This window comes from Apteryx mantelli, chromosome 4, assembly GCF_036417845.1.
Source record: "Apteryx mantelli isolate bAptMan1 chromosome 4, bAptMan1.hap1, whole genome shotgun sequence".
Lineage (NCBI taxonomy): Eukaryota > Metazoa > Chordata > Aves > Apterygiformes > Apterygidae > Apteryx > Apteryx mantelli.
The window spans coordinates 31,633,750-31,660,457 of record NC_089981.1 but is presented as its reverse complement, the minus strand read 5'-3'; the positions used below and the strand labels follow the sequence as shown (position 1 = coordinate 31,660,457).

Genomic DNA, 26,708 nt, shown 5'->3' with positions numbered 1-26,708 from the left:
GTGTCTTGGACTGGATGAGGTCAGCAGACAGTCAAATACAAAAGTCACAAGATTCAGACAGGCTAAATGAGGGGTACAGCTGATATTTTCAGAATCTTAGAACAGAGAATCCAGCAGTAAGCGGTAGCCATGTAACATACAGTGTGTACAGTGTCATGTGACAGCCACAGGAACAAAGCAGTGTTTAGATCAAATATAAATAATGCGTCACCACACTTCAGCCATTAGAATTTCTTCATGGTAAAATGAAAAGTGTTGTGCCAAGAATGACTGTAGCTATGGACTTGTGTGGGGAGCAAAAGATGAGCAGATGGGCAGAGCCAAAAAACACTTTGGCTTTGTCTCAGTTATATACTTGGCACAGCTAATGTATATTCCTTTACATTTACTGTTTTGTTCTGTGTTTTTCTTTTTTCTACCTTTTGGCAGTAGAAAAAAAGGAAATACTGCTACTGGCTGTAGTAGTATTATTTCTCACAGGAGAAAGTATTTTCACTGTCGGTAATATCTCACCTAATATCAGAAAGACATAACTCTGCAGTGGGTACAGCTGTACTGTACTTTATGGCATGTGATAGATACCATGATGGCAATTCCAGAACTGTCTAGCTCAGCTTATTCTGGCCAAGAAGAGGAATCCTATCTGATATAGGCACGTAGTACCGCCCTGGCTTCGTGCAATGTTATAACAGAGTTTGTAACAATGGAAATGTTCAGAGAGTCCTTGTTAGTAAGACATATGCATAGCAAAGCCCACAGGTTTACAGCTAAGGAGGTCACAGGAATTGCTAAGTGAGGAATATCTTTCAGCAGTCTGTTTCTAGATGGATACGGAAAATTTCTTGTATGTATACAGTGAACTTTAATATTACAGCTAAAGCAACAGCTTCTCATAAAGTGGTTGGTGGGCAGTTTGTGGGAAGCATTTTGCAGATAGTTGATGTTGGGTTCTTTTGCAGGGTCTAAGCACGCATCTTTGTCACTGATAAAAGTTTCTGTTGCTAGCTAAGGAAAAAAAAAGCCTTTTTTATTTCAAGACAAAGTTTCTCATATTTAGCATGAACTTTCTTCAGTTCTCCCAAGGGATTTGGGATCGAGGGTTCACATACAGTCTCCTCTTGTCCTGTTGCTTTATCACTATGCTTCCATCTGGCCTTTACTGGAACACAGCATCCTGAATAAAAAGAGCACAACCACCATTTCAGTACATAGGCATGTAGGTACAACCACAAATGATTAAATGTCATTACTAAAATAAATGCTCATATTTACAACAAACAGTGTTATGAGCTGTCTAAGGCCATTGTAAATTAACTGAGCTAATTGAACTGTTGTGGATGAAGTGTAGTAAAATGGAAAGCCCCACATCTCTGGAAAATTTTGTACAGTGGTAAGACTCTTCTCATTTTGAGAGAGATGCCTTTGTACAAAGTGGAAGCATCTGCTGATGAATCTTCAGCTTGCTTTGGCCTTCCCTTTTGAAGTGCATGCAACATTGAGCTGCTATGGTTGACCTGAAATAGGTATACATTAGTGTTATGCTCTTGTTTTCATTTTTCTCACTATTATTCATAATCTATACTAGGAGGAGGTGGAGTGGTTGAAGTCATGCTATACTCATTAAGCTCATGCTGTTTGGGGTAAATCTTATGACTTCCTTAAGGATACGTTTAAGTAATATAACTGTTTAGAGGAGAAAATGGGTGTTAGTTTTAAGAAAAAACATCCAGATAAAATCAACGAATTTTAACTAAATACTTTTAAGGACTACATAAATTCCCTTCGCTCTGCTTTTGCTTGACTTCAGACTACATTCTGTTAGCTCTTTCAGATTGGCTGCCACTTTCCCTTAACCACCAAGGGGTGACAGCAAATAAAAACTCCTATTGTTACTTTATTCATTGCCTTCAGATGAAAGACAAGAATTACAGATCCAGAAACCACGTTTCAGCCTTCTCCTCCTCCTCGTGTATGCTGAGCATATGTTCAGATGGGTGTGTATTGAGGTAACACTAAATTGTTGAGGGATTAAATTTGTCATACAGCCATAGTCAGATGCCAAAATAAAAAAATTTTACTGTGTAGGCTACATACCCATCACTACACAATAATAACTATTGTAAATCAGAACTACAATTCTGCTGACCCAGAATAGTAATAAAGAGATGGAAAATGCATATTTTTCCAAATATTATCAGCGCTAAATAGGCTGGGAAAAGTCTATAGTATACACTTTCTTGTATTGAAATACAATACTATGGTCTGTGGGCTACTAATAGTCTGTGAAAAACTGGCTGGTTGATCTCTGCTGGCTATACTCTTTGTTTTCAGCCTCTAAACTGCAATACAAAACAATACGTCAAGCATGCCCCTAATATTTTTCCATTAATGCAAGTACTGTAGTTGCCACAGGCATCTTACTCAATTATCAGTGGAAGTGAAGGTGATTCATGTGACTCTGAACAGGAAGGGAGGAGAGTTATGATGTAATCTGTCTTCTAAGAGCCGTGTGACTTGTTGAAAAAGCTTACAAATCACCAGCCTAAATGACTGCCAGATTTCTTTTCCCAACTCCTCCCCTGTCCCCAGCCCAACATGAGATCCATGGCATTAGTGACAAATTACTGTATTACAGTTTGCTGATCAACTTCTGCAGTTGATCTTTTTTATTTTAGAATCAGCTGTGTTGAAGAGATTCCTAGAGTTGAAATTTAACACACGTTAGGAAAACATAAATGGGCCTATATTAAATTTTATTATCTTGCGTATGTGCTTCCTTTAAGGGGCTTATTTTTACAGCCTATCAAGATTCAACTAGAAGCTCTGCTACAGAAACTTCTGAACAGAACATCTGCACAGAAGGTCTGAATAATGGTTGTTGCTCTGTCTGACATTTTGAATTGCTGCATTCTGAGTTGTGTTTCCTATTAAAATAACAAGCAAGAAAACATTAAAATTCCATGCTTATTCTAGTAAGTGAGCTCTTATCTGAGAAGCTGTTGAAAATTAAGCTAGCTAATTAGGTTGACCAAATATTTCTTCCCTTTCTTGCCCTACCCTTTTAATTTTTTTCTGATTCTCCCGTTTTAATGTAAAAAGCTGTTGAATCATACTCTAAAATCTGATTTTTGCATCATATATTCCAGAGGAACATTTAAGCCTTTTTCTTGGAATAGAGCTATCTAATGATTGGATCACATAAGTGATACTTAGACACTCAAGAGTTTCCAGTACATACCAATATTATGTCCAAGTTAGAGGAGAGGATATTCCAGAGATAGTTTTGGAAACTAAAGATGAATAAGAAGCTGAGGCAGGTCATAGAATGCAAAAGTCTTTTTTTTTTTTTTTTTTCTAGAACAGGGAGAAACAGTTTGGAATTGTTTGAGAAAACATTTATGTTCATATCTGATGCAATCTTAAATGGACGTTAAGCCATTGCCAAAATCTCCATGGAGAGCATAAGACAGGTGCTTCAGAAGATCACTTTGCAGCTGCCTTAGGCAAAGTATGTTTGGCATACACTATCGATTTTTCATCTGCAGCACTACTGCCATTGTAACTGTTCCAACCACCTTTCCTGAGCATATCTTTCCTTCTACTTCACTGCCATGTCTTGTCATAAACTTTCTTATATGTTTTATGCCATTTCTCTAATTCTTTCATTACAAGATTTATAGTTAACATATTTTAGCTTATATGTTGTGGAGCTCAGGTAGGGATGTTTGGTGTTTAAAGCTACGTCTTCTGAAATAACATTTTTGTCTCTGTAATGAATCTTGGTGATTTTGCCTTTTGGTCATGTAGTTAAATGAGTCTAGTGTTTAAATGAGCTCTTACACTAATTCAAGTGGTCTGTGGTCTTATGACTTTAGTGTCATAGCTCCTGTATTCAGTCCCTGCTGAGACATGTGATATCTAAGCATACTTGCTAAGTTTCCTCTCAGTACTCTCTTTCACAACTGCAGAATGAACTCCAACCATCCACAGATGGCCTTGGATCATACTACATTGTTTTATCTTGTCTTTATGCATGCCATGAAGTTTTCTCAAGTCCTAAACAACTGCTGCATGTCAATCAACCACTTTCATTAGCAGTTTATTTTCTGTGTACTGTACTTTCCTGTACTTATCTAAGTATTCTCTGGCTGACCTGTTGGAAGAGCTGCTATTTTCCTTTCTGTTCACATGCGTGTGATTCACTAGGTTTTACATGGATATTTAGTATTGCACTTCCAACTGAGGATGCTACAGAGTCATTCAGTGAAGCACACATCATCAGGGGGCTATACATTTTGTAAACGTGAGTGTAGTAGAATGTTTTATTTGTGATTTGTTGTTGAACTGATTTTTCTTAATTACTAATCATATAAAATGTTGAACCCTGTTCTGTATTTCATGACAGGCTGGTCATGTAAAAACATGTGTTGGCATTAATTTAACTCATTTTGTCTGCTTAATAATAATAATTGTGACACAAGGGGTCACGGCTTCTTTCTTAAATCCAGAATAGTAAATAGCAAATGACAGCAGCAGAAAGGGTGCAAAATCTATCTGACTAGGCTGTCTTCATCACTAGCTTTTGTTAATAGGAGAGTCTTCTCCCATCTAGAAGAGTGCTGTTGTTCCCTGAATACCTGATGCATGTTCTACGTGCAGCAAAGTCTTCCCCTACCTTAGGTGTGTGTCAGAGACATATTGGAGGAGGCCTGCAGGCTTCCATTGGGCAAATTCATTTGATGGTGAGGAATGGAGTTTTAACTCTGATGACAACCTAGCTGCCACAACTAAAGATTTCAGATTCTAAAGGACTCTGTAAGAGTTTGCTCTACAAGTAGAGTAACAGTCCAGGCAGAAATCCTGGCAGCGTGATTGAGGTTGCATAGCTGAGCTCAAGAAATGGGTAGGCAGACATACAGAAACAAATCTTGTTTAATTATGGGGATTCCTTATTTTCATTATAGTACTACAAAATTTAAGAAGGAAAAACTTTTTTTAAGACTTTCTGGACTGACTGACCAACTTGATACAAAAGATTTAAGTTAAACTGAAGTAATACATCTTTTATAATCACTGCAGTTTTCTCTTTTTCTTTTTTGCCTTTTTTCTTTTTTGCCTTCCTTTCTTCCTCTCTCTTCGTAAAAGGAGAAGGATTGAAAATAGTCCATTAATAGAAGTGTGCAGGAAAAGAGATGTTCAGATGTAGAAATTCTATTAAAATAGTTATGAGAAGAAGAGAGAATGAGGTCACTATTCCTTTAAGAGTGTTATGTACTTTCACAGCTCCCTAAGGTCCCACAATAAAACTTACTAATTTGTCTAAGTCTTCTGTTCATGCATAAGTTAAGACTGTACACAAATAAGAGCAATGCATGCACAATTTTGATGCATATATTTAGAGTCAGTTCTGTGAGATCTTGCATCTTATTTGGCATTGCTATAAACTGCTCAAAAACTAGTTAGAAAAAATATATTCTGAGTAGGATTAGCATCATTCATTGTCAAAATGATGAATGTGTTAAGTGAGGTGTGGAGTGAGATTCTGGACTTTCTACTATTCGGTGTTCTTGCTGGTCCTCTAAAGAAGAGAATGAAAACTAAGCTTAGTGAATTTAAAAGTGATTCCAGCTGAGCAGGGACTTGCAGCCATGCTAAAGGACACGATTAAAACATAAAAAGAGCCTGATAGATAGGAACAATGGTTTAAATAATAGAATGCAATTCAGTGTAGACTAATGCAAGGTTACACAGCTAAGCAGATATAAACAGTAAACACAGGATGGAGAACAGCTAGCTAAACAGCATTTAGAAAGGGGATCAGGAAGTCATGGGCAGAAAACGACTCAATGTCATGCTGATATGTGAACACAAGTATGGCCCAAAGGATGTGAGAAGTGATTTTTCTACTCTAGCCAGCTTCAGCTGGAGTCCTGTGTCTACTTTGGGACACTGAATTTCAAAAAAGTCAAGGAACAATTGGTGAAGAGGGACCGAAGTAAAACAACAAAACAGATCTTGAAAACTTAGCTTTTGAGGAAAGGTGGAAAGACGTGGGCATTTAGCCTAATGAAGGACCTGCTAAATGAGAGAACTAAGGGTAATTCAAATATGTAAAAGATTTCTGAAGTGAAAGTAAGGACCTGTTTTCCTTATCTGTGGTGGTAGGATAAGAAGTAGTAGGTTGAAATTTCAGAGCTGATGATTCAGGCTAGACATTAAAAAAATTATTCTAATGATGGGTAGCTAAGAAGCAGATTATCTGGGGAGGCTGCGTGATCCATTTTTTTGAGATCTTTAGGGGTTAACAAGACAAGAACATTGCAAATAATCACATGTCCTGGGACAAAATAATGAACTAGATGATCTCTTCAGATACTTTTCAGTCCTGTTTGTTGATGTTTTTGTGATTCTGTCAATACCTTCCAAAAATATCAAAGCTAAGGATGCTCAGTACCTCACAGCTTGACTCCTAAAGGTGCCATATTTAAATATAATTTAGCACTTTAAAGTTTGAAAGGTGTGTTTTGTCTTTTGGTTGGAAAAGTACTTGATTAGCATTAATTAGTGCCATGTTTATTTTCATCATTTGTTTTACATTCGGGCCTGTAGACATCAGTGAAGATCAAGAAGCCATTCATATACTAAAAAATAAAATAAAAATAAAAAAGAATCCTGTTCACAAATGTTCAGTTGAAATAAAAAGGCAGTAATTGGCAGAGGAGGAAAGGATTATAATCTATATTGGTGCCATTGTAAAAGAAGCGGCTATACTGATAGGTTGTCTGCTGTGAACTGGTGTAATTGTGGGGAATTTGAAGTTGGATTCTTATGACAGCTAAAAAGCCAATCCAAGTGCTTTATTCACAGTCAGAAAATTATCACTTGCAATAGAGCTAGGAAATGAGCTACTAAGGATTCATGTTACAATCAGATGTCAAAATCTTTCAGTATGCAGGATGAACCAGATGGCTTTGAGACTCTTCTAAACTTACATTTCTGTAAATCTGCAGTTAAAAAAAAAAAAAAGAAAGAAAAAAGTGGGGTTTGACTCTGCAATGTTAAAATCTATGGGGGTATAGAGCTGGTAGGTAGAAACAGAAGCAGGTACTGTTTTAGTAGGTCTTGCTCTTCAGGTCCATTAATCCGTGACACATACGGCTTTGATTTGTAGACAATTTTTTTGCTTTTATTTTGCATTATAGCAACTACTCAATACGTATTAATTTTTAATAACTGTTGCTTGAAATTTTAATATTAATTGTCAAAGTTCTTACAGAACATTTTTCCCCAGTCACAGGTGAATCTTCATTCTTCTATGAATAATGAAACCTATCAAGAGAGATTAGCACGATTAGAAGGTGATAAAGAGTCGCTCATACTGCAGGTATGTATTAAAGAGAACACTTTTACATAGTTGATATCCAGTGGTAAAAGCTGAAGTGATAAGAGTTGTTTTCCATGAAACAAATGCTAGCTGGTCAGCAAATGTAACTTCAGTGTTTAATCAGGAGTTAATTTATAATTTGTATAAGCTATCTGGCTGATTTCATGGTGGGGTGTTTGAGGGGAGGAGAGGTGGGTTGGGGAGTAAAAGAGATAAAAGGAAGGAGAATGACTAAGGGAAAACCCAAATTAAATAATGCTATGAAGTCCCAAGACAAGAATGCTGTGGCAGTGGCTCTCATTCTAGAATTACCAGGTTGTGCCAGTCGATTTTCTAGGTTCTGCGTGCCCATATCTGTAATGAACTAAAGACTGAAGAACAAGGCCGAAATAGTCAAACCCTTTTTATGCTATCATGTTTCCAGATACCATACATACCCTCTTACTTTCTTCTCCATTAACGTCACTAAATTCACATTGACAAATGCCTGTCACTTTGAGTTTATCAGTGGTCAGAGGGGTCTATCTCTTTGTTATGCTACCATTTTTGAGGATGTATAGGACATAATATGAGAAACCGTACAGCTTCTTGAGATGTTGAATTCAAAAGCAAGATGGTGGAGCCAGTATGGTTTTGTATGGGTCATTTGGTCATTATTGTCATGTGGAGGACTTGGAAAATTCAGAGAAGAAATGAGGAGTCTAGAAAGTTGGGGAAAATTTACAGGTGATAGAACTGATGTTTTTCTTGCTTGTATATTGTACCTAAGTTACTTTACTTCATCAAAAAGCTGAAGAGAAGGTAAAGGGGAAAAAGAAAACTTGGCAGTAAAATGCAGGTCTAGGGTCTTCCAGGTTTCCTGTTTCTCAATTTATTAAGCCTTTTTCAAGTAGAGCATCTGCTCCGTGTAAGTGAGTTTTATTCCTGAGGAAATAACATTTTGTACAGCTTAATTAAACTTCAAGAATTTTTTCTGAATATTTTCAGTTACTAAACTGTACATTACATGCTTTTTAACACTGAAAATGGATGTTCTCTAAACAGTCTTTGCCTGTCCTTTCTCTTTATGGTTATATACACTTTTATAAAACAAAACAAAACTGGGTAGGTATTCTCCCCAATTTCAGTAGCTAGTTTCTGTAAACATGTTTTCTCCTGTATGTTCTGTTCATACTTGCATTAATTTACTGAGGAGAATTCTCACTGCTGTTGTTAAATAAGCAATAACCTGTTTATAATACATACTCTTAGGCTTGGCTGGATTTTTTCATTACTGTTCTGCTAAAAATGCCATTACCAAATTAAAAAAAATCCTGAATGAAGAACAATCTTTTCTGTTTGGAATTTAAATGTTTGAGGTTAAGTGCATGTTGCAAATTCTGTTTTTCCTGATAGGGAATCAGGTCAGGGGAGACAGGATCAAAACCAATACTTATTAGAACACCTTTAATTGATCAAGCTGTTATTAGCACAATCAAGATGTTACTGTGAACAGCTGTCTGCTATTAATTGTAAATTCACTTACTCTTGTGCCAAGTTCACTCACACACATGTTCACTCACTCATAGTTGTAGTGACAACTGGGATGCCAACCCCAGCTGTTTACTCAGAAGCAGAGGGTTGTACTGATGTACCTGTGGCTTTGTACCTCAAGGGGTCTTTTGTTTCGTCAGGTATCTATATAATCCTGTAATCTTTGTCTGCATGTGGCAGCCACTGTCGTCTTGGATGTAGTTCAAGCTGTACAGCCTGTTGTAGATGGTCGTGTGTGCTGGTGGCCTTATATGGATTCAGGAGAATTCTTGGTGCTTTGGGTTTATCAGTTCTTGTGGATTTAACAGGACCACTAGTCTCCAGCACTTATCAGTTCCTTAGAGACTGTTGCATGCTACCTCTCAGTATGTACTTTTCCTGTCTTCAGTTTGCTGTTTTCTAGTAACTATTTCTCCATCTGCACAGATAGGTACCTACAGAATGCAGTCACACAAACTCACAAAGAAGGGTCTTGTGTGACATGTCTCAGAGACCTGCCTGGAGCTGAATGTAGTAAAATCAGGTGTAGAAATTCCTCTCTTCTCTCTTTTATCTTCATCACACCCTCGTCAAATCAAGATGTTTAGTCAGCTTTATTACTCTAGCACGTTTTCCTATCTTCTTTCACGCTATTGCAATAGAACTCCAGAAAACCCAGTCAAATGACATAGACAAAAACCTTTTAAATCTGGTGGATGAAGATCAATAAAAAAAGATATAAAGGTGCCAAGCTAAAGCTGGGGGTTAGATTACCTAGTTTACCGTAGTCCTGCATATTCTATCTAGGTAGTCAAAAAATATGAGAAACACATGCAAGACCCATGCTGAGGTTACATGGGCCTGAGGGAGTCTTCTGGTGCAAGCCTGGCTCCTGGGTGTGATCACTGGCATGACGGATGAAAAAGTGGTTGGGAACATAAAGCACCTCTGTTCTCTGGCTCACCTATGGGCATTGTGCCAGTGACTGTGGTCTATAGCTGTAACTGTCTGTAGGGAGCAGGGCACTGAGAGCATTCCAGTCTTGCATCAGACTTGCTGTAGAAGCACTACAGGGTAAATTCACAGGTAATGCCTGCTATCTTTGCTGTCCAAGACTGGTTCAAACAGTGCAACTCTTCTTATAGCTCAGGGTCTGTGTATAGGAGCTAATGTACTTAGTGCTTCAGTTTTTTCCCGAGGAAAGGTGTTTCTAAGGTGTTTTAAACCTTATTTTATAATATTTTATTTTTAGTTAATTTTTCAATAAACCTGCCTTTTACAGATGTTTACAGAAAATATCATATCTACAGGCTGACTCTTGTGGATGTTGCATTGCCAGGGCAATGTGGACATGCCAGTACAGCATACACTGAGGTTATGTTCTGGGTGCAACTTACTGATTCCCTGAAGGGTCTGGCAGATGTAATCCCTAAGAGAGGGGAAGTATGAGCTCAAAGTGGCTAATGTGTCTTTTGGCCTAGCTGTTGGAACATTCAATGCATGCTGCTCAGATTTTATTAAATGCCTTTTCAGGTCACATTTAACACTGAGAGTTTTCCTGGTAGATTATAGTGCTAGTTAGAACTTAACCCTTTAAATAGAGGTTGTTTTCTTTCTCTGGAAGCTGCATCAGACTGAAGAAGGAGATTCAGTTTGTTTCTTCTTGCTTTCTGACCTCTCAGCAATTTTTTGCGCCTTCACTTCATGGAAGAAAAACAAAGAAGCTGATAAGCAACAGACTCTCTTCCAGGAGTCCTTTCCCCCCCGTCCCCCAGACTGGGCGTATCAGGGTGTACCTCTGCCCAAGTGTGGTAACTTTTTGCCCTGCCATCTACCTCCACCCAGTCTTTCCTATCGTCTGTCACCCTGTAGTCAGCTGTATTCCCTCCCAGAGCCGGCCACTTTAAAGGCAGAAAAATAAAATACTCCTATATTTTCTTTTTTGTTTATTCTTCTCCCAGGCACCCTTGTCAGTATATGTTTGTAGGTAAAACAGATACAGATCATCCAGCCACTCCCTCTGCAGCTTTTCTGAAGTGAACTCAATTCTTCATTGCTTCCCTTGGGTTTTAGCAGTGCTGCTTACTGGGTACATCCTGAAGGTTTCACTTCCAAACACTTTTTTTGTTTTTTCTGTTTTTTGTTTTTTTTTTAATAAAGGTGTTCCAGAGTTGGATGTCACAGCATAGCTAAGCTTTTGTTAACACATTTCACTCAAACTGGAGTTTGAACACCTGAGGTTGCTTTTCTGTTTGAGGTGACATCTTCTAGTATAATTAAGGTTTTGTCCATGGGTTGAAACTACTATAATACAAATAAATAGTAAAATGGAGTCATTTTGCATGTGTTGCTAAATATAGGAATAAAAGCTGGATTTTCCTCATCTTTCTAATGTTATGCTGAGTGTAGTTTCTTGAGCTTTACAAACTTTGAGTTAGGCTGGTGGACTTTTTTTTACACACTTGCTGGTCCGTACCACCATTCCCACAGTTCTTTACTAGTCTTGCTTATTGTATCCTTTCCTGGGATTTATTGTCTGTATCTCACTTCTTTTGCTTTCATGTTTTGGCATGTAAAGGCTGGACTTTTTTTTTTTTTTTTTTTTTTTGAATAGAACTTTACCTCTGCTAAAACATGCCTTTTACTCATTGCATTCTTTATAACTTCAAAACGCTTTATTGATAGGTAAGCTGTTTTTATGTTCTTGTAAGAACTAAGGTAATTGGTTGGTTTCCGAATGAACAGTTTTATTGTTCATCTGTTTTAAGGAGCAAAATGCCAACAGAACCTGAAACAGCAATGCGTGCTCCAGTACCACCTGAAATATTTGCAATATCCTATGTTCTTGTTTGTTGCTTTCTAATTGTTCAGACTTGCACAGGAATTGACACAGGCTGCCTATATGTAGACTTCCAGCCCTTCTAGAAATGTTCTTTTTATTTTAAAACAAACAAAAAAAATTTGGTTGAGGGAGTTAAAATATTTAAAGGTAAGACTGAAAAATTGTCTGTCTTGATATAGAGCAAGTTGTTTCAGTGCACAGGAATATGAAACCTTTGAAGACTTTAAAAGAAAACCTGCTGTTAAAATGTGCATTTGGATGTTAATTGTATAAGGTAATTGAAACTTATTTACAGTCAATTCAGTAGCATTCTTAGTGCTTCTGTTCTCAAATTACAGGTGAGTGTCCTCACAGACCAGGTAGAAGCTCAAGGAGAGAAAATCCGGGACTTAGAAATCTGTCTTGAGGGGCATCAGTTGAAACTGAATGCTACAGAAGAAATGCTTCAACAGGTAAAAATCTGGATTGAAGGGATTCTTACAAAATCTTCTCCAATAGAGGGGTGAGCATCTACACCCAGCTTGTCTGCATGTGTGGATGCCTTTGGCAGCAGGAGGTAACGGAAAAAATCTCTTTTTATTCTTCTCTTGCTGCTTTGCACACTGTTTTTTTGCAATAAATGTTTCTTTGTTTTCCTGGCTCAGAGACATTTTGCTAGCTGGTTGCATAACACTGTACGTGGCAGCATGTAAATTGAAACTATTGTGTATTATTCATATTGTGCTGACAAACTAAATTTGGACTCAGTTTAGTAACTGGTTAGACAGGGTAAATGTATCTAATACATGTAGGAGTTACAGAATTAATAAGTTTTAGTTAAATACATGGTCTGATTTCATACGGCTTTGAAGCTGAACAAGTAGTAAGTTGAAAAGAGTTACTGTTTCATTTGGTTCTACATCTGTTTTTGCTTAATTTAGGAGCTTCCCCCCTATTTTTGAAAGAAAATTAGTATATAGGTATATTTTGCCTTATTTCAATCAGCTTGTTTTCAGACTGTGACTTAACCTATTTGTGCTGTTTCATGTTGGGGGAGTAGAATGAATAATAAGTGAAATACCTTAACATTTCATGTGTAACTGTAGAGCTGGCAGTTCTGTGGACCTAAAAGAACTTGCCCTGTGCAATTTTCTGTTTTTACCAAGAAAACTTTTTAGATATGCAGATCATCTGCTGATAATACAGCATGTAGATATTGAAAATAGGCCTGAAGCTGTAAATATTCCTCAAAATCAGGGCCATAAATTTGCAGGAAATACATTATTCTTCATGCACTTGCCTGCCCCCCACCCAAATGTTGTGTTATATATTTAATGTTTTAGACTATGTGAAATATGCAAGTCTTTCTATGAAATATTCATAGTTTTAAATTACAGTTGTATAAATGTATATAAATTTTTTAAATTGTGATAAGGATCCTTGTACTTAAGTATTGCAAACAGTGGCAGTTTCCATATGGTAAACTTGTATCCTAAACCTTTTTAAGTTACAATTCTCTATAATATCCTCTAAAAAATTGTTGGTCTTGCACAGCTGTTGTGGACCAAAATACTTCAAGCTGGGAAAAATTTTATTGTCATACTTAAAAGAGGGAGCATTTTAAAAAATGCAAACAGCCAGTTTTTCAGCGAGAGATCTGAAGTGAAATTCAAAGAACAGTGACTATTTAAAATATGAAAATCTGTTTCCAAACTTCAGGAAGATATTCATAAAAGAGTGTAGAAGTTTTCTATTTCAATCTAGAACTAGATAGTTGTTCTATGACTTCTGCTAAAACAGTTTATCATTTCCCTGACAGAAAATTTTCTGTTCTGATAGTCTTCTGAGGAAACTGTGAATTTAAAGTCTGATTCAACAGGACACTGAGGCATCTGAAAAGAGATTATAATAATGCATTTACACTGGTATTTCAGTGAAGAGGTTAGAATCTAGCCCTGTCTAGCATTAAGCATGTGCACTAGTTGCTTACATAGCTGAACCCAAGCTGAATAGCAGCTACAAAGATCTATACTATAGCTAAAGAAGTCAGAAAATCCGCAAATGTGTTTAAACAAGAAGAACCCTAAACCTAAATCTTGAGATCACTTTGAGTGACTGTAACTGTTGCAAAATGGGAAGACTTACTTTCTTTCCAGTACCTGTATTATGCCTTTCTAACTCTTGGGCAAACTGAAGTACCAAATCTGATAATACATTGAGCCCTGTTTTAGTGAACCTATGCCTGTACAGAGTTAATGTAAACCTAGGGAAATCATGGAAGATTTTATCGTGTAGCAGTAGCAGCCAGCCAGCCCTTCTTAAACTATTGTATATGATGTCTAAATATGTATATGAATTTTTTTATGGTAATATCTATTTGGTAGTACATCGTTCTGCTGCTGCCATCATCGTGCCTGGCCAGTAGTATATAGTTAACAATAAGCTCAAGTTTGTCGGTTCTTTTGTATCATAGTTGTGAGAGCTTGCATTTGAACATAATTTACATAAGTACTGACAAGCTTGCTTGTTCATTGCTAAATTGCTAAGTGGCTGATCTCTCAAATGCTCACAGCATGTAGAATAGCTTGAGCTTATTTTTGAGAGAAAGAATTATCTAGGCCACAGCCTACCAAAGACTTGTGTGTGTTTCATTTTAATCCTTTGAGTTTCTCCATTTGAACATTACACATAAACAGACACACGCAGAGACGCATACAATTCCAGATTTTAACTGAAGGTTGTTAACAGGAAGGCAATGTGGATGATGTACTTTCAACAGCTGAACCAAAATTTAAAAAAAAATTTAGTGTGGAGCTAAGATATTTAAACTTTATTTTCTCACTGGAATGAGAAAAAGTATTGAATTAACAGTTTAGTTTTGGGAACAATAAGAACAGCAAATGTGATGAAATACTGGAGAAGGAAGAGATGGTAGTTGTGGTGTCATCCTTCTCGGATCCCAGGAGTCAATGTACTGACCTGGGATACGGGAAACACAGACCTCTCAAAATTCCCACAGATAAATTTTACGCTTCTTAGGTCTCAGAGAGAGCCCTATTTGTCTTTTATTTATTGTGAAGGTTCTTTTCTCAGTTCATCTTGTTGGAAAAGATTTCCCTCTGCAGGGAATAATTTGAGATTTGGAGAGCTGAGAATGACCTGCCAGTGTGAAGATTAGCGGACTCATCTGAGGTGTGTGGCTAACAGTCCTCCTCACAGTTACTGTGTCAAAAAGAGAGTAAGCGAGTGTCCGACCTGAGGGGCTTAAATGGCTTGATGGGTCAGTCAGTTTGGGGGAGAGCTGGCTCCAGATCTCCTCAGCCATCAGTTTCCAGTGACCTGTAGAAGTACCCATGGGACTTAGCAAATAGACGATAGAGTATGGGTGTTGTCATTGAGTTTTTCCAGTCAAAACTGTTAGTGAGCTCTTCAGGGCAAGCAAAACAGTATTTATTTGTTTTTGCAGTAAAATTATTTGTATTAAAAAAAATCATCCAACTCTAAGTTCCTATATAAATATTCTTGCCTTTTAGAGGCATTTCTATTATCTTCCTGAGGTGCATTGTAACTCTAATTTTACTTCATGGTTCTGCTTGCTTATTTACAATATATTGAACTCCACTGATTTTTACCTTTGTGAACTTTGCTGACTGCTTCTTCTAAATGGAAAAATGAAAGATGACGATAATTGTCCTAGCTTAAAAAAAATCTTTAGTGTATATTAGTAAAAATAAGCTAATTACAATATGGTTAAGCATAGTATTTTACTTTTGTAGGAAGCCATATGTGTGGGTCCAGGGTAAACCCTGTCTTTTTAATTTCTGGAACTGTAAGAAAATCTGACTTGGTTAATTTTGTGTGCAACATGCTACAATAAAAACAAAAAATCTAAGCTTTGTTAAGACAGTTTCATGAAGTTCCTTAGTAAGATAGCTGGTAGTACCAGTAGAGCAGTAGTATGTAATGCTGCCCTGCAAAATAGTTTTTGCTGAATCTACTTTAGCAGAGACTTGTCCACTATGTAAGGGTGGGGTTACTGGCTAAAATCCTTTTGGCTTCTGATCTATGCGCAGTTGTTTCGAACCCTACTACAAAGCTATCATGTAGATACTTTGGAAACAGCAACTAAACTTTTTCATGCAGCTTTTTTTGGCAACTAAACTTTTTCTGTTTCATTAAACAGCAGACATACTTATTCATATGAATTATATAAAATGGCTGTTCAGTATTTAGGATGGACATCTTGGATGCTGAACAGTAGCATGAGACTGCTGCCTCTTTTCAGGAAGATATCATCACTCTGAGAGGAGGGTATAATTTTCTTTAGTCCACATGTGAACTTAGGTGAAATGAGTTGAGCCAATCTAGCAGTTTCCTGTTAAAAGGGGAAGGCCTTACTCTGTCATTCCATCCTTCTCCCTATTCCTTGCCATGTGCTTCTGCCACTTGTACTGGCTCTCATGCTCACCTGGCGTTTTCCTCAATGACTTAGCAGAAAACTTACTCAGGGTTTAAAAAAGCAGAGGATGGTTTTCTGCTTGGTTAGCGAGTTGAACCAGCTTGCAGAGAAGTTCAAGGAGTGGTAGAGCTGGCAAAAAAGCAAAAGTGAGCTGTGCATTTGGTGTAGCTCTTTATGAAACCACAGTCACGGTTGGGTGGTGCTTTCTGTCAACCGTTCTTTCATTGTACAGTACTCAAGTGCAGGACAGAACTATAAAGCAAAAGCAAATTTTGATTTATATGTAGCCCAAATTGTCCCGTGACAGAAAGTACCAACCACACACAATGTAACAACATTGGTGGTTTGGAATTGAGGTTGTGAAACTTGACAACTGTTTTAGGTCAGTTTGAAAAGAGACTTTTCTGCACAGACAGATTTCACCTTCACAGTTCATTTAAGTGCATTTATTGTGGTAATCATTATGAATAATAACAGTTACCTCTTAGCTATTCCTGTGCTGCTTTTGATTAATTTAACAAATACTAGTTCCCATTGAAGCTCTGTGACATGGAGTATCACAGTGTACAGTTTGCTTTGCCAGTCAAGGTTGTGGCAAAACTCTGGTTTGTGTGGTGTTTTTCTTGTGCTTGACCTGTACCAAATCCTAGCCATGGTTTGATAGTTTGTTTCTGCCTTCCATCTTCCTTCTGCCACATAACTGCAATAAGCCATCCAGGGCACTCTTTTCAGATGGTTTCATAGCATCAGCATGATTGTTTTCTGTCAAGCAAATTCTGTTGCAAAGCACGAAGTATCTAACTTGGCTTTGGGACTTGTTCTGTCTTAAAAATACAAATAGAAACTGAAATGCTTGAATGTAAACAGGAGTGAATTTCTGTGCTTTCTCTCTTTCTGATGTCAGCTTTTAGCCCACTTCTGCCTGGGTGCAAGGTGCAGGGCAATGTGTCCCAGACAGTGCTCTTGGTTTCAGATTTTGAACTGTACTCTGTGCTGCTCTGGTGGTAAGGCTGAGGTTTTTAGAGTATGCGCTAAAGTCATGCAGCCTATCTATATAGGCAAGCATAACACTGCTTTATTTTACAGTTATTGTTGGTACAGGTCTGCTCATCAAACGTATGCAAAGACTATTCAAATTGTCAGTGTAATGGGAAGTTCTGTCCTTTCCAGTGCTTAACTATACAGTGTGCAAATGATGAATGGGAGGGCTGTAATTCCCTCTCTGCTACTGACTTGCACCATTTCATGGAGTTTACGCATGTATGTTGCTCTCAGCTGTGTTTTCAGTTAAGCAAGTATCTTATTTCTGCCACAGCTGACACACAGCACTTAAAAAGTGCAGGCCTCAGTAGTAGTGGTTCTTGCTGAACCTTGTTTACCAGGTAGGTCTCTCTGTCTCTCTCTTCCCCCTCCCTGAACTATTTTAATAAGGATGAAAAGTACAAACTTTCTGCAGCATTGTATTTTATACAGTGTATTTTACACAGTGTGAAAGTGCAGAATATGATTCCTGGGTAATTTGCTTTTTTACTTAACTAAAATCTTATTTATGGTTTATCTATCGGTATATAGCATGATTACTTCTTCTGTTCTGTGGACTGCTAAATATCATGAAATTTGCTATGCTTATAATTAACGACCTAAAATAATGTAGTGTCCTCTTTCTAATCTATCTAATGTCCTGTTAAATTTTATAAACAGCTTTACAAGAACCATGTATTTCCAAGCCAAAAGAATGTGAAAGTGAGATTTAGCACATGCTTCAGTTTAATTGGGAATATTAAAAAGCATGACTTAATATTTAGCAAGTATACAATCTGAATTTTAAAAATTCAGTTATGTTTGGAAATAGTTCAATGTGCATTGATCTGTCTGGTATACAAATATAGTAGCTTTTCCATGACTTGTCTTTGTAATCACTCTACTCTAAAACAGTTTATTTTTTAAAGTTAAAGGTTGTTTTTCAAAGAAATAACTCTGAGAAATTAAATTATACTTCCATTGCATTTTTAAAATGAAAAACAAAAATCTTATTTATAAATAAGATTCTGTAGAATATGTTCTATTTTTATACTGCACTTTGGTACTTTAAGATCCTCCTAAAGCCACTGCAGCCCAAACCACCATTTTGCATCTCCTATATTATCTCTTTTGCTTTAAAACCAATAACATAAATTTGTATTTTCTTTTCTTACAATTGCATATTTATTCCGGCTGGCTTCAAGTTGCATCATACCACTGAAATACACTATAATTTCTCTGCAGCAAAATGGGTCACATTCTCTAATGAACTGTTCACTGTGAGCATCTGCTTGAAGATGAAAACAATTGCTTCCAGATGTTATCCATTTCAAGAGGGGACATTTACTTTAAACGGCACTTTCTTTCAAAGCAAAAGTTAGACTTTCCACATGCAAGATAAATTGTCATCTGGTTTAAATCAGTGTAGCACCATTGAAAACAAACTAGGGGTAGTTAGCTATTTTGTCTATTTTAAGGCAAAAGCTCTATGCCAGTTTACACTAGCTGAGGTTCTGGTTCTCCATCTTCAGAGCAAAATGTAAAATTTTGTTTGAGTTGTTTAAAAACAAAAACATGTCAGCTGCCTCCATGCTCACTCATACCGGGTAGCACCATACTGTTCACATGGAGCTATTGAACTCAGACTGAGAGGAGTAAGGTGTTAGTCTCCACTGGGCAAATAAGCGTAGCTTGGGAGTCTGTAAGAAATGTAAGGAGTGATACCAGCCAGTGCACTCCGCATAGATCTTTTGTTAAAAATCTCAAGATGGATGCCATGTCTGCTTGCCTTATTAAGAAATCTTGTTTTATCATGGAACACCATGTCAATGTCAAATTTAAAAAAATTCGTGTTGTTTGTATTCAAAAAGTGCATACAGTCTGTCAGTGAATAGGGGCCAAAGTCACCTTATCCCACTAGCCTTTTTAATGCTCAGTGGCTTTATTTCATATCAAAGTTCCCATTTAAAACTATATCTTAACCTGTAAAATTCTGCTCTGTTTACAGCTGTACAAAGCCTGCTCCAGTCGGGGTTGGAACGTGCCTCTGAAACTTGTGCAAATTAGTGTAGTCCTATATCCTTGTTTTTCTGAAGCATTGAAGAATTATTTGTAATTGTTGCTTTTTATTGCATCACCCCATTTAATGTAATAATTTTAGAAAGCAGTCACTACTATGATTTTGTTAGGTGACTGCTTCTTAAGGTTTCTGAACAAAAAGGGCAGTGTACTGGCCTTTTTTGGTTAGTGATCGATTTATTTCATTCAGGGAAAAAACAAGGCATGAGGCTACACTGCTGTTTATTTTCCCATCCATACGCAGATATCATTGTCAATGTCAGCAGGAATGGGCACAGCTCTGGGAACAGTGGGTGGCTTAGATACTTGGTGTTGCAATGCAGAGGCAAGTCTAGTACTATTTTTAATTTGGACAATATTCCCACTAGATTAAAACAATTTACATGTAGAGAAGATTTGGGTTCCAAATAAACTGCAACTGTATAATTTTTAAAATAACATTTGTTTGCCACTTCCTTGGCTCCAAACCATAGTCTACAACATACTATTCTGTTTGTGGAAGGGGAAGAAATGAGAAAAGGGTGTTGCTGGAGAAAGACAGTTTCTAATCCCTCAGTAACATCAGTGTAGATCCCAAATAACTATGCCAACTTCAGTTAAGTCACTTCTGTGTAATTCAAAGCAGAATCTTCTGTAATTCTGCAGTACTCCATTTCATATGATCGGAACACCAATGTGAGCTACAAATTGCTATTACATTTTAAAAAACAGTATGTCCAATTAGAAACCTAAGTTCTATTACAAAAACGAATGAAACACTTTGAAACTCAGGTATTGATTTTTCGTAAAACTTAAGACTCTTGAATAGATTTTTTTTTCCCTTTGAAAATGGAGGCCAACAGAGATAGTTTTAGAAATTATATTCTGTTAAGTTTGGGAAGATTTTTGGCTTTGGCTTTCTCGGAAGCTAAAGGATGCAAGGAGGTGAATGTTGAAACTTTTCCAAACACAACGATACCACTTTGTCCAAAATATGCCCTACAACCTAAAAAATGAACTTGGGTCACACAAGTAAAAGCCATGGCCAAATGTTTCTAGTTTACCCACTTACTCAGGTTAGACATTGCCTTCTAGATTCCAGTTAAGTCATACCACTTCCCATTCAGTGCTGTTCCCTCCACACTATGCATAGTTTTCAAAAGTACTACGCAGTGTAAACTTTCAAGTACTATTGGCATGACTGGGGAAATGTTGCTTATCTTTGGTGCTGTCTGTTTTGCTTAGGGTACTCATTCTGTAATACATCTTTGGTTAAATAACACATTATAAAAATGATATAATTCCAAAACATTGCATTTTAAATCTAAAACATAGCTCTGTCTGATGAGCATTCTAGGAAGCAATGGAGTGCTTTGTAATGTGTCATCTGAAGGTCTCTATGGCATTTTGTAGCTTTGGGTTTGTACAGCCTCAGTATTGTTTTCTAGTTTGATGTGTTGCCCAGGAATTAACTCTGGTCCACACATTTTCTTAAAGTGGGGAGGTGGACAGTGGCTTAATGATTAGCAAGGGAGAACATTTAGGGGAAAATAGCTGCAGAACTAAGAACACACAGTTCAAAGGATAACCACTGTTAAGGGAGGTAGAGAAATTCATATGAATTTGCAAACCACTTTTTCTTTTTTAACTATGGATGTGAACGTGTTTTCAGTCTCGTGTTTTATACTTTTGTCAAGTTTTCAATAACATAGCTAATAGTTACTTTTCCCGCCTGCAGTAAATGCTTATATCAAATCCATCTTTTTTGAATTGTAAAGCATTAGTGATTGTAGCTTTTGAAGAAGAGACTCATTTTGCTTTTGTATTAAAAAGTAGAAGCACTGGGTAGGGACCTTTCAATGGGTCTGCCAGCAATCCACATAACATTCTGTCAGTGTTCACATAAATAGAAATAACTGGGGAAAATATTCTACTTTTCTTTCAGGAGTTGCTAAATCGAACATCATTAGAGACTCAGAAATTAGATCTAATGGCTGAAGTTTCAGACCTGAAGATTAAGCTGGTTGGTATGGAAAAGGAGCAGAGTGAATATGAAGAGAAACAGAACAAAGCTGAGGTGAGCTTCTTTTATTAGCTGATCTTTTATTCTGTCATGTGTCTATGGTATGCTGGCGTACACCTGAGTTCTTGAGCTGTAATCAGCATGCAGTAGGCTCTCCTGTACTTACAGCACAGTCTGTCTCATTGGTCCTCTTAATTCAGTGATGAATATGATTATACATTTTTGGGGTGTAGTTTCTTTTCCCCTCTCTCATTATATTTTAAAGATTGCTGTTTGGCTTTAGTCAAGATACAGAAAGACCCTTTCAGATGCATACGTTAACATTGTCATTTACTTAACCCTTTCCTATTTAAAGGAGCTGAAGTAGCATGGCAGTTTGAGGCCTAACAGAGCTCTTGTATTTCCCCATTTATGTGGGAGAGAAGACTACCAGCTCAGTAGTATGAGGAATGCTACAAACATTTGTATGCAGAGGCCCTGGCTGATTTTAATGCATTCATGGCACTTGGGAAGGAAAGGAAAGAAAAGGGGAAGGACATTTTCCTCAAATGGGTATTTTTCCTTGTGGTTACATAATAAATAGTGAAAAAAATTATACACATTAGAGGAAATTCTAATCCATGCTCCCTTTCAGATGCAAAGAGTTCCAGACACCAAAGAAACTTTGCTTTTTACCATACTGGTTAAGGAAGAGAGTATGAAACAGGGAATCAGCATGAACAACAGGTCCATAATCAATTTTCTTTATGGAGCCCAGTTTCCGAGAAACCTCCTCATGGTAGTGAGCAAGCAGGTGGGAGCTGGGAAGGAAAGGGATTATGGAAGATGCAACTATTCTGATGAGTTGTCATGTGTTGCTCTGCTCAGTGCTCCTGTAAGGGGACAACTGGCAGGGGAGGATTAGTAGGGCTGTGGCTGGGGCCCAGATTTACACTTTGCTGACTGAAAAAAGATTTTATGTTCCAAGTAGACTTAGGAGAATTTGAAATCCAGGCAGTGTTAGAAAACTGTTCTCCATAATGTTGCTAGTGAAATATTTGATAGCTACTAATTATGCACAAGTAATTTACCTGCAGTGCCATAATACATTTTGGGTGTGTTTATTTTATTTATTTATTTATTTATCCTCTTAAGTTTTCTTTAGAGATGAAAAGATAGCTTAAAGAGAGCAATTTCTGGCAGAGGTTGCAAGTCAGAGAGGGACCAGCTGCTGTTTTTACCGTCTGTGGCCTTCTCAGGCTCTTTCACCCACAGCTGTCGGTGTCTTGTGTACAGAAGGCCTAAGCAATCTCATACTACCTGAAAACTTAACAGGTCTGTGCCGCCTGCTCCCAGCCACCGTCTGCCTGAGGGGCCTTCAGCACTTCCTGTGACATGCTGAATGCCAGGAAGAGGCTGCTTGAATTACTGCAGGACAGGCACAGTCAGCCTGACTCCTGGAAGGCAACAAAGCTGCGAGCGTGTTTGCCCGCGTGCTGCTCTTGAGTACTTAGTGAGTCTGGGCCCGTGATGAGAGTGAGGCTTCTGACCTGTGAAATTCTTCTGCCGCTGCAATAACGCGTGTGGCCTGCTTGTATTGCTGTGTGAGAGGAAGCATCTTGGTGAGATGGAAAAGGATTCTAATCTGATGGAAAAGTTGAGAATCATTGTGTTAAGCATGCCCTGAATTATTAACTACCCAAAGGTCTGATTAGATTTCTGGCCTGCTGAAAGCTGCAAACCTATGTATACGAAGCAAGAAAAACGGGCATTGTAACTAAAGCTGTGGGAAGCGAAGAGAGCTTATTTGGTTTGCTTGTTGAAACTTTTTTTAATGATTTCAGATTGTTCCAAATAATTATTAATCCAAATGAAAAGGGGTTGTTTTCAATCAGATATGATGCTTGTTTGAATACTAATGCTTTAACCCCATTTCATCTTTTTTATTGTAAATGTTACTAGTTTCCAAGATGAACATAATTTCAAACATCAGGATGAAGTTTTTCGATATATTTTCTGTATGCAATTTGACAACAAATACTGCTTAGATTTGGTAATAACGTCTTCCCATACTCACTGCCTGACTACATCTTTTTAGTGAATAAACCATCCTTAAATAAGCAAACAGCCTACCTTTAGTTGACTCTTGTTTATGCCTACAGAATTGTGTTGTGGTAATGTAATTGCTACAGAGTGACACAATTCTCCAAACTGACATGACTGAATGAAATTAATCTTGCTGTAATTGTATCTCTGAATGTCATGGCTACCACAACATGCTGTTACAATATATAATGTATCAAATGAAATTGTAATAAATATTTTCACACAAGTGGGAACAAAGCTGTGGGTGACAGAGCTGGATCCTTTCTTATACACCGCAGTTTGGCAATTGCTGCTTTCAAGGCTGAATTAAGGATTAACAGAGGTCAGCGGAGCAGTGATGGAATGATTTGGCCATTGTCAGAAGTATTAGTCCTTAGTTTTCACCCTAGCATATGTGTTCCAGAGACACCCCCTAACTAAACCATTTTAAACAGCCTTTTAAGTATACTGCATATCTGACCCTGCCATTTCTAAGTATAATAACTGGCTTAAAAGAAGTTTTAAATGAGATGTGTAATTGCAGAATAATTCAACTAAAAGATATTTGCAGTCTGTACTCTAATTTTGTGTTGGCTTATTTCACAGCAGCTGTTTCCAGCCAGATAGAATTTATCTATAGAACTACCTCTCTGGTTGCGCTGGGGAAAAACAAAGCAAATTAAGATATTCTTCTAAATATGAGTGAGTCTTAATCTGTCAGGTTCGTTTCACTTTATCTTGTGCAGTTGTGCTTTAGTTTTGGTTTTAGTTAGCAACAAAGTCTATCAAGTATCTCTAAGCTCTCAAAGGTGTTAATTCCACACTGAATGCCACTTGTCTCTGACTTTTCAGAAGCACGCTAAATTTAAAGTGCCATATATATATGTATATGTATAATATATATATAAAACACAGGGACCAAGAGAATAGCTGTTTGTAAATGGACAGTCTCCCTCTGAGTTCTGTCATTTTAATTATCTTTTTGCAGAATAATGTTCTCTTCCTTTTGCAGTGGTGCTACTGTGAAGGTTTCTGAAATCCCACTAAAGAGAGTTTGTGTTGCTTTTCCCTTACCTGAGAAGTCTTAGAATTTTGGAAATGTGTTTACTTAATGTAGCAAGGTATGTAAGAGCAGCATTATCAAGTGATTTGCTGCAGCTCAGATGTCTCTTCCACCCATACATAGATAAAAGAGCCCTTGTATCAGGAGACCGCAGGAATAATCGTCCACTTCAACTTGCTTAATAAGCCCTGTTCTCTCCTGCTTGCCTCTTCTGTCAGGTGATAAGTTCTGTGGGTTTTATTTTCCTGTACTGAAGATCTGAAGTTTGTTGTAAGCTGTTGGAAAGGATTTTGTGGCTGTTATGTGGACACTTCTGAATTAAATATCTAGGATACAGTTATTTGTAATTTCAGAGAAACTTGAGTCAGTGAGCCAAATATCCCTTCTGGTCCTTTTTATTGCACAGCTTATATGGGTTAAGTGTTTTTTGTCAGAGACGAGTGTAGACTGAGACCTTGGTGTTTAAAAGAAAACAAGGGAGATGGGCATGTGGCCTGATGGTTCCAGCCTGCAGCTCATACTGCTCAGTGAGGTGTCTGGTTGTGGAAGTGATGGTAAAAATTAAACAAAACCTTAGCATGAAAGATGCAGGGTTGTGGATAGTATCTAAATTGTAAATAAACCTGATACTATGATTGTTCTGCTTACAATGCAATACAAATACAATACAATGCAATTCTGCTTTACAATACAATAAGAGGAAGAGTTAACTGGAGGGACGTTCTCCTCACCAGTGTCCTACTGTGTTGCTGTAAAGCAACTAATGTAGCCAGTGAACATAAGAAGGATATAATTTCACCTAGATGAGCTGATGCTGAAGGAAGCTGTCTTTTCTTACCAGTGCAGCCCTGGCAAAACATGTCAGCCTATAAAAGACTGGATATAGCAGAGTTGGTATACTGGAGGCAGTGCTTTTTCCAAATTTCTATTTTTTTTGATTGTTTAAGGAGCTAATCCTCATTTATGTTCATAAAAGCTTTGTTGAATGAGAGAGGATGAGCATGAGGCATGCTCTGAGGTTGATTCAGTAAAACGTGCATAAAGTGAAACATACGCAACTGCTATTCTGAATTTCATCTTAAGCACAGTGCCCAAGAAAAACAGCTAACTGTTGTGAAACTTTTTTAGCTCACTGATGTGTGTGCTTTTGAAGGGGAATCTTTGTGAATGTTTAAAGTTGTCTGTGGAAGCTGGTGCAGTTCAAGATTGGCTCTGTTAAGTATTTATCTGTTTGGAATAATGTAAATCCTGTCCTTGCAGAAAGCAGTAGCTGTTTCCTAACACAGGTGCAGCCAGCTTTGAGATTATTGAATCACACGGAAATTGAGATTACAAGACTGTTATGCATTGTAATGCAGAAGAAAAAAAAATCATGCCCTGTTTCTGTTGTTCTCTCCATTAGTAACTTTTTAGCTTCTTTGGGAAATGCATTAATCTCATCAAATTTATTCCACTTAGGAAAACTGAAAAGTTGCAAAACATATTTTGTCAATGTATATGAAAATTAAGAGAGAGACCCTCCAAATTTATAATCTCTGAGAAAATACCCAGGACTATTTACTGCTGAACTAGGAAGTTAAAGTGAAATGTTATATAGACTTTAATATTTGTATTTGGTGGTTTGCTTTCCATAACTGCAATTTTTTGTGTATCACTGACTGTTTCAGGGAAGCTGGCCAGCATATCAGTGCACTTAGAGGTCATTACTTTTTCTTCTGTGATATTCTTTTGACTTCTCTTACATATGTTGCTTAACTGTTTCTTTATGTCATGATACTGCCCAGCTGGATACAGCAAAATAGCAAGCTAGATTATGTAGTATTTTTCTGACCCTTGCTAAACCTGGAGACAGAATTACTTTACTAGTAAATTCTATTTATAAAAAGACAAAGTAGATATGGCCCTAACTGAGCACTTGGCAATTTTTTCCTAATAGGTGATTTGGCTGCGTAAATTAATGTAACCAAGTCCATTTCAGGAGAAGTCTGCCCTTCAGCCAGCATAACAAAATATGTTCCAAGTTTTCCTGATATCTGACTTTGGCTGGATAAGTTACTAAAAATGTGGGGCAAATTCTGATCTTCACATTGGGATAAGAATTACAAATTACTCTGGAACATAGATTCTGTTGTGTTTAAGCTGTAGTTTTATGCAGTATTCCAGATTTATACCCATTCACACATACTTCATCAGAAAGGAGACACATTATCTGTCTTTTTATAGTTTACCTGTGATATGCGTCATGTACTTTGTGCTGCAATTGTAGAAATATCTTCTTTGCATCTTGTCTTCATTTTCCTTCTC

The 26,708-nt window shown here is 37.3% G+C and overlaps 1 protein-coding gene and 1 long non-coding RNA gene across 6 annotated transcripts in view; one reads left to right on the top strand and one right to left on the bottom strand.

Moving 5' to 3' along the window:
• The window catches only part of PPFIBP2 (PPFIA binding protein 2), a 106,656-nt gene that overhangs the window by 49,987 nt on the left and 29,961 nt on the right, over positions 1-26,708 (top strand). For all 5 annotated transcript variants that reach the window (XM_067296163.1, XM_067296160.1, XM_013957872.2 and 2 more), the window contains 3 exons: positions 7,292-7,384; positions 12,077-12,190; positions 21,200-21,331. In XM_067296163.1, coding sequence (XP_067152264.1) covers positions 7,292-7,384; positions 12,077-12,190; positions 21,200-21,331 — 339 coding nt within the window. The remainder of the gene's footprint in view (positions 1-7,291; positions 7,385-12,076; positions 12,191-21,199; positions 21,332-26,708) is intronic.
• On the bottom strand, positions 1,125-26,658 carry LOC136992073 (uncharacterized). The gene is made up of 3 exons (XR_010884088.1): positions 26,633-26,658; positions 7,275-7,329; positions 1,125-1,174 (listed from the first exon to the last, which is right to left on the bottom strand). It is a non-coding gene; the product is annotated as an uncharacterized lncRNA (long non-coding RNA).